Here is a 7,236-nt window from a genome sequence, read left to right as displayed (position 1 = left end):
AACCACAACTAGGCTGGGATGTTTCCGAGCCAAAATCTGTACCCAAGCACTCCTGACACAAGCCAGCCCACGCTGTGGCTCCGTTTCTGGTCTCTGGCTCCCTGGTGCCTCAGCACATGCTGGGGATCAGGTGGAAGATCAGCAGCTGCTGCCTGTGTGCTACAGGTGCCCTCTGTCCTTTGCTGTGCACCAGTTCCCTTCCCTGTCACGAGTGAGCAGGGGCTGGTGAGAGCCTGGACACATGGATGCAGCACACAGTACTGATAGGAGGGGTGCTGGCTGTAGCTGCCCAGGGGATATTCACCTCCCTCTGACTGGGGAAAGCAGGGCTGCAGAAGGCACTGGCAAGGCTATGGACAGCACATTCCATCTCCTCAGATCTGTTCGAACAGCCCTGCTCCTTGCTCACCCTGCCTCACTCTGAGTTCACCAGGCATCTTTTTGCTTCCACTGTGCTTTTGCTGTAGCACAGCAGCGGCCCTCTGCCCGGGCAGTTCTTCCTATAACACAGTTCCTTCTGCACAAACTGAGCCTACCCAAGGGGTTCAAGACACCAGCAGACTGCCCTCCCCTTTCCTCCACTAGGCTAAGGAAATAGGATGCAGCATCTGATACACATCAGCCACAAAAGAGGCCCCACTGTCATCGAGGAGCTCACTGTGCAGCACAAACGTTTCTGTCATGCAGAGCCCTGATTTGGCCAGCTTCACACCCAAACAGCTCCTGGAAAGGGTTCAGCTGACCACAAGAGCTGCCTGTGTGCCTGCAGCACACCCTCTGACTCCACGCTGGCCAGGTCTCTCAGACTAGACCTGGAAGGAAAGTACAGCAGTGATTCCTCACCTGAGACTGAGAGCCTTCCTATCAAAGTGGAGAGACCCTCACATGGAGCAGATCCCCAGTAAGGGACTGACAGCATCCTGGACTAGCACCAATGAAATCCATGAACCATTGACCCAGTCTGGGACTAAGTCTGGATCAGCCACACCCAGACTCCCCTCTGAGGAGGGGTTTAGAAAGCAGGGGGGGTCCATTCTGAACCTCGTGACTCAAGGAGAGGGTCGCCCCTAGCATTTTGTGCCTGATGAGCAAATCATTCTGCAGGGATTCTCACGTGTCTCCATGCAGCAAGCGGTCTGTTGACCCTCAACACTGAGCACCTTCACACACTGACATTAACCCAAACCCCAACAAACCTCTTACCTGTGACAGGAACAAAATATCTGATAATGTAAAAACAATTAGTGATATACTAAACAATTTGAAGTACAGTCCCAGAGCTATCGTTAATGTCAGCATTAAATATTCAGTAGCAACAAGCAAGTATTTAACTGAAGGGGCAGCTCATTAGCTAGATAAACAGATTAACAAAGCCCTTGTGGCACAAGCAGTTTATGAACTGACTCCATGCAGCATGAAACTGATTAACCCTGTCCTGACCTTACTGTGAGGCTTCAGTCGGAGCTCACCAGCTGAGCAGCTTTGCTCTGGGCAGGTTAGAGGAAGGGATCACAAAGCAGAACTCTCCTTCTGGCAGCCATGCCACCGGCTCAGCACAGCCACAGCTGCTCTCTGAGCAAGCCCAGCAGCAAGTAGCTTCATCCTGCAAGGACAAGCCAGCTCCATGCAGCTCAGGAGATCCCTTCTATAAGGTGGCTGTCCTGCCCCAGCCACTCCACTGGGCACTGGGTTCGAAACCTGCAGGTCTGCACTGCCCTTAGCGTTTCACACAGACAGACTGACTGCTCCTTGGCCTCTTCTGCTCTGCAGCAAGGGCGACTGCCGCAGCGTGCCCGAGAGAGCTGACTGCGCTCACAGCCTGGGGCAGTTGTTGTGCTCTGGCTTGTGGAGCTTCCTTCACCAGCACAGCACCAGCAGAGAGTGAAACTCGGCATGGGTCTCCTCTGGGCACCATCTCTCTCCAAGCTGCTCACCAATGAAGGAGGGAAGCCTGCAGCGCTCTCAGGTGGCTTTGTCCCAGGAATGGGTGCAGGCCTGTGGGCTGTGCAGGTACTGATGGCCACTCACTGTTTGGAGAGCTGGGCACTGAGAAAGCAACGCAGCACAAAGGAGAAACCAGAAAGAGGAGAACAACTTTCAGCCTTTCCTGGCAGTGCTGGGTGCAGCACCTCCATCCCTGCCCCTCTGACAGTGAGAAAGCATCAGTCCAGTGAAAAATGTCCCTGAGCTTTGGAGACTTTCTCCTGAGAAATCCATGAGTGCCAGATCAGCTGTGTGAGCAGAGGGGGTAGCTCACGCTGCCTGCCCCAGGAGCCAGTCCACTGCCAGGTTTCACAGAAGCAGGTTTTCCTGAAGTGAGTGACAGCAAACCACAGGCCACAGAGCAGCACTGTGGAAAAGGAAATGAATAGTAGAGGCTGCTGAACAGCCACTGCTCACTGTGACCCACATCAGAGCTGCCAGAAGGCTGGACCACAGGCAAAGGTGATGAAGCAGCACACGGTGTGCTGCTCGGTGACTACGTGGCAGACAGCCCAGAGGTGAGTGCTCCACAGAGCAGGCACCAGAGTGAGCAAATGGGAGGGTTTAACACAAAAGTGCCCCTTCCTTTCCTTGCCCTTCAGAATCCCACATGGGAAGTGCTGCTGGGGCCAGAGGGCACCCAGAGGAGCACGGTGCTTTTGTGGGTGGCAGCACTTCTGCTCAGTGAGAAATCTCTCCACCCAAGCTCAATCCTGTGTTTTGAAATCAGTTCCTTTCCTGATCACCCAGCTGGGCTTCAGGTGCTGCATCTATGCTGCCCACACCACACCTTCCTGAGCCCAAGTTCTAGTGGTTGATGCTGGAGCCCCAGCGCTCCATGATGGAGACCCTGTGCCCTGTCAAGCGGGCAGTGAAGTTTAGTCAGGCTCCTAGATTCCTGCCTTGATGTTGGAGGAGGAGCAGCTTTGCTGGCCCCTGATCACAGACCTTCAGGGCTCTGGCCATTGCACAAATGAGAAGAGGACAGCACCACTGAGCAGAGAGACATGCCTTTATTTCTAACAGAACAGCCTCTGTGTCACAGAACAGTCTCCCCCGAGCAGGACAAGGGGCCAGCCCAGCCGTGCCGCTGATGGGGACCAGCACGTGCTGGGGGGGCAGGAGCCAGACTCCAGGGGGGATATTGATGTAACAGAAGGGTGGGAAGGGACCTGGAGATGGTGGTTTCACCTCGGGCACCCCTGGTGTGCTCAGGTCCTGCCAGCAGAGCACAAGCCCTCCCCACCAGCTCCCCACCACAGCCCAGCCATGGTTTCTCTTGGGAGCAGGGACTCCTCCCGTGGCACTGCTGCTTCTGGCACATTCCTTGCAAGGCAGTTGGGATGAGTTAAATAAAAGGGCTGAGGACATTTTCTGGGACAGGAACAGTCAATAACTTAAGGCAAAATGAAAGTACCACACTGGGTGAGCCGGCCAGCAGGCAGGTGCCTGCCGTGCAGCCATCACAGTGCCAAGTGCCAGGGTCAGCCAGGGCTGGGGGCAGGCAGCTGAGGCATCCCCACTACTTGTTGCCACACTGCCGCCTGTGGTGTGGCACAACACAGCCTGGGCACCTCCATTCCTGGCTCAAGGGGCTCCCTGCATACCTGCTGGCAGAGGCTCACCAGGGCTGTGGTGCCACACGGGGCTGCTGGCATCAGCACATTCTCAGGTAGTGTGTAGTGAGTTTCCAGGGCAGCTCCAGCACACCATGTCTTGGGTTTCTTGGTGGGGTGTTCTGGGAGGGGGTTATGTAGATTCTCTTCAGGAAGGATGCAGCACAGCCCCAGTGTTCCCAGAGGTCTGCTTCTAGTCCCTTACAAGTAGGTTGAACCCTCTCACGCTGCAGGCCAAAGCATCCTGGTGGGCTTTGTGGTGAGAGACCCTGGCTTGGCCTCTGGCCTCCAGGCAGCACTTGCTCTTGACGTGTCCCAGCGTGCAAGGGCTGCCAGCCACGCTCCAACAGCTCCATTCAAAGCTTGAAGATGCCGAAGAACGTCTTGGACTCCTCGAAACTGACCAGAGCTATTCTGGAGACATTGACGTGCAAGCTGTCCATCTTCCCCAGCTTAAACACAGCCCCCAGGTAGCTCTTCCGGGCCCACTTGCTGGGCCCCGTGCAGTAGTTGATGATTTTGTCCTCCATCAGCACCTGGCTGCCGGGGGAGGCTGGGATCTTCCTGTAGACGACGTGGGTCAGCACCTGGGCGGTGCAGAGGCTGTGGCGGAAGAGCACGTTGGAGTACACAAAGTAGAGCCCAGACTCGTTGATGGCCAGGCCCTGGGCGTGGTACTGCACCCCACTGGTGAAGGCATGCCCCGAGGTGGGCTCCCACTCCAGGGGCAGGTCCCGCTGGGCTGGGCTCCCTGCAAGCCAAGGCAAGGAAAAGACTCTGCAGTAGGCACAAGAGGTTGTGTGTTTTGCTCCACCTCACAAGCCAAGCCCTCTGCTGCAGCATGGGCAGTCCACCCCAGCCGTGTGCTGGAGGCAGCTCTCACCCTCACATCACCAGGTGCATGCAGCAGCTTTCCACCCTAACATGCCCCAGGTGCAAACCAAAACTCAAACCAAACCAGAGCCCTGGCTGAAAAGCTTGCAGGAGGGCGAGATTTGTAACTGTGGCTACCTGCCCAGCGTCAGAGCACAGCGCTGCAGTGGGCAAGAGCAGAGCCTGTGTGTGGTGGGCTCCTCACAGCTACGGCCGTGCCACACCTGCCAAGTGACAGAGCGATGGGAGGGGGAGGAGACCTCTGGAGATCACCGAGCTCAAACTGCCTGCCAGGGCAGCATCAGCTAGGGCAGGCTGCACAGGAGGGTATCCAGGCTCCCACACCCTGCCAAGCCCTCCTCACGTACCTGTTAAGTGAGCTGCCTTCCTGCCCTCTGCTTTCAGTAACTGCTCCCTTTGCCCTGCACAAGGAGAGAGGTTAGCCATAAGCAGCCTTTGCTTTTCTCGAGCCAGCCAAGTGTTGTTCTCCTCCCACCACCTCCTCCTTTACATCATTTCTCTATCTATCCATCCCCCACAAGAAATTCAGCTTACTGTTTGTGACTCAGGTTCCACTACTGCTGCAGTAGCCTGCGACCAGTTACAACCACAGCTCCCCTTCCCCTCAGCAGTAGATCACAAAACACATTGACATGGCTGTGGGAGGGAACCAGGACTGCCCTTTCCAGAGACTTTTTTGCTAGTTCCAAATTTGCTTTCACCCAGGATCAGAACAATCATTTTTTCCCCCTTTCCTCCTGAATCAAAATCCTCAGGTGGAAAACAAACAAATAAATACACACATACTTAAGCAATGTTTCCAGACCTAGCAGGAGGTGTCAGGGTTGCTGGAAATGTCTGACTTGTCCACCTCCAGAGATGGTGTCCCTTCTGACATCAGCATGGGAAGTGAAACAGCAGTTTGGAAGTCACCGACCTGATTCTGAAGGTGCTGCATTCAGGTCGGAGCTCTGAGCCTTTTGCCACAGGCAGTGTGTACAAACAGGCAGCTTCCTGTGGAGAGCTTCAATTCCACCTCCCTGGGCAGCCTGTGCCAGGCTCTCACCACCCTCATGGGGAACAACTTCTTCCTCACATCCAATCTGCATCTCCCCACTTCTAGTTTTGCTTCATCCCCCCCAGTCCTGTCACTCCCTAATACCCTACAAAGTTCCTCCCCAGCTTTCTTGTAGCCCCCTTCAGATACTGGAAGTCCACAAGGTTGTCTCCCGGGAGCCTTCTCCTCTCCAGACTGAGCAGCCCCAACTCTCTCAGTCTGAAGAGCTTGAGGACCATTCACATGTGCCAACTCCTCTGTGTCCATGAACTCACCTATGAGCTTCTCCAGAGCTGGAGGGATGTGTTCAGTGGTGGTAGACTGTCAAAAGAGAAGAGCAACAAAGCTGCCTCAGCAAAGCGAGAGCATAACGGCATCACCTAAAGCAGCCACGGACTGCCCCAGGACTGGCTCATTCTGGGGGCTCATGAGGAGCTGCAAAGTGCTAAGAAACCTGTGGGAAGGGAGACCCTGCATCACTCAGCCATGCAGAGTTGCCAGTCAGCAACAGAGCAGTCCCCCCAGGAACAAGCAGCCCCACTTACAGTGGAGTGGCAGACATCTGAATGCCCCCAGGCTGCCTCCTGGGGAGCTTTACACCACCGGAGCGACTCAGACACGATTTAAAGTTTTCTTTGGTTTTTCTCTGTTGTTTCCCCAGAGTCTCTGCGACCAGCCAGGCAGAACTCACCTCTCTGAGTTCAGCTAGCTCCTTCTCCAGGTGGAAAATCTGAAACATGCTCAGCCCCACTCCAGTGAGGGCCAGCAGGATCAGCAAAGAGGTCACCAGGAAGCCGACACTCCTCCCTTCCCTGTTCCTCGGCTTTCTCCTCCGGTCAGGTACTGGCGGTGGGAAAGGAGCGGCGGAGGGCGCTGGGGGGCAGGACGCGGGGGTGCTGGAACTGCCGTCCACCCAGAAGATCTGAGGGTACACATAGCTCAAATTCTGCTGCACGGCTGGGAGCGGGACGGGCCGGACGTGCTTGCTGTGATCTTCCATACGGCAGCCAAAAGCCGTCGGGGCTGTCCCAGGCTGAGCCCTCGGGGAAGACCCAGCTTTGTTTCTAGATGCCTGCATCACTCCGGCAGCGAACACCCAGCTCAGATGCCGCAACTCTGTGAGAGCCTCAAGCATTAACAGCAAACCCCAAAGAGCTTCCGCCCCAGCTATAGTTTCGGGGCTCCGGCTGCTCCTCCCCCACGGCGGTCGCATGCTGCAGGGGGCAGGGGCGCTCAGCACCGGCGCGCTTGCAGGGCACGGGAGGGCTGCACTGGTAGCTGCGGCTGAGTAATCAGCCCGGTGCACACCCACCAAGCCCAAACACCTTTCCAGCAGCCCACTCGGGCAGAGGCAGCTGCTTTTCCACTGCCGTGTCCTGCACCACAAGCAAAGCAAAGTCTCTGGTACCCTGTGCAGGAGGGGAGAAGCAGAGCTGAGGGTCTTCCCCCCAGAAAGATGAAGCCCTGACCCCTAATGCAGCTGTGGGGCTGAGGAACTGCTTCGTTTCACGCAGGACAAACCACTGCTGGCTGGTGCACATCTCACCTGCTCCTGGGCCACTCCACAGACGCCGAGTCACAGAACATCCGACACAGACACCACCCCGCTGCGATAAAGCCAGCCTAAGGAGAGGAGGACATTGTCAGTGCTGCAGCCTCAGCAGAGCAGACCCAGAGTTAAACAGCCCACGAGGAGCCAGCTCAGAG

At 56.2% G+C, this 7,236-nt stretch overlaps 1 protein-coding gene across 1 annotated transcript; it reads right to left on the bottom strand.

The window, feature by feature from the left end:
• Positions 1-3,711: 3,711 nt before the first annotated feature.
• FASLG (Fas ligand) lies at positions 3,712-6,617 on the bottom strand. The gene is made up of 4 exons (XM_009898245.2): positions 6,221-6,617; positions 5,805-5,850; positions 4,841-4,894; positions 3,712-4,350 (listed from the first exon to the last, which is right to left on the bottom strand). Exons 1-4 carry the CDS (start codon positions 6,605-6,607, stop codon positions 3,956-3,958), a joined length of 882 nt encoding a protein of 293 aa, XP_009896547.1. The 5' UTR covers positions 6,608-6,617; the 3' UTR covers positions 3,712-3,955.
• Positions 6,618-7,236: the final 619 nt, after the last annotated feature.

The sequence above is a fragment of the Dryobates pubescens genome, chromosome 11, assembly GCF_014839835.1.
Source record: "Dryobates pubescens isolate bDryPub1 chromosome 11, bDryPub1.pri, whole genome shotgun sequence".
In the NCBI taxonomy this organism is placed as follows: Eukaryota; Metazoa; Chordata; class Aves; order Piciformes; family Picidae; genus Dryobates; species Dryobates pubescens.
The sequence above is the reverse complement of the archived record's forward strand: the minus strand, read 5'-3'. Positions and strand labels throughout refer to the sequence as shown.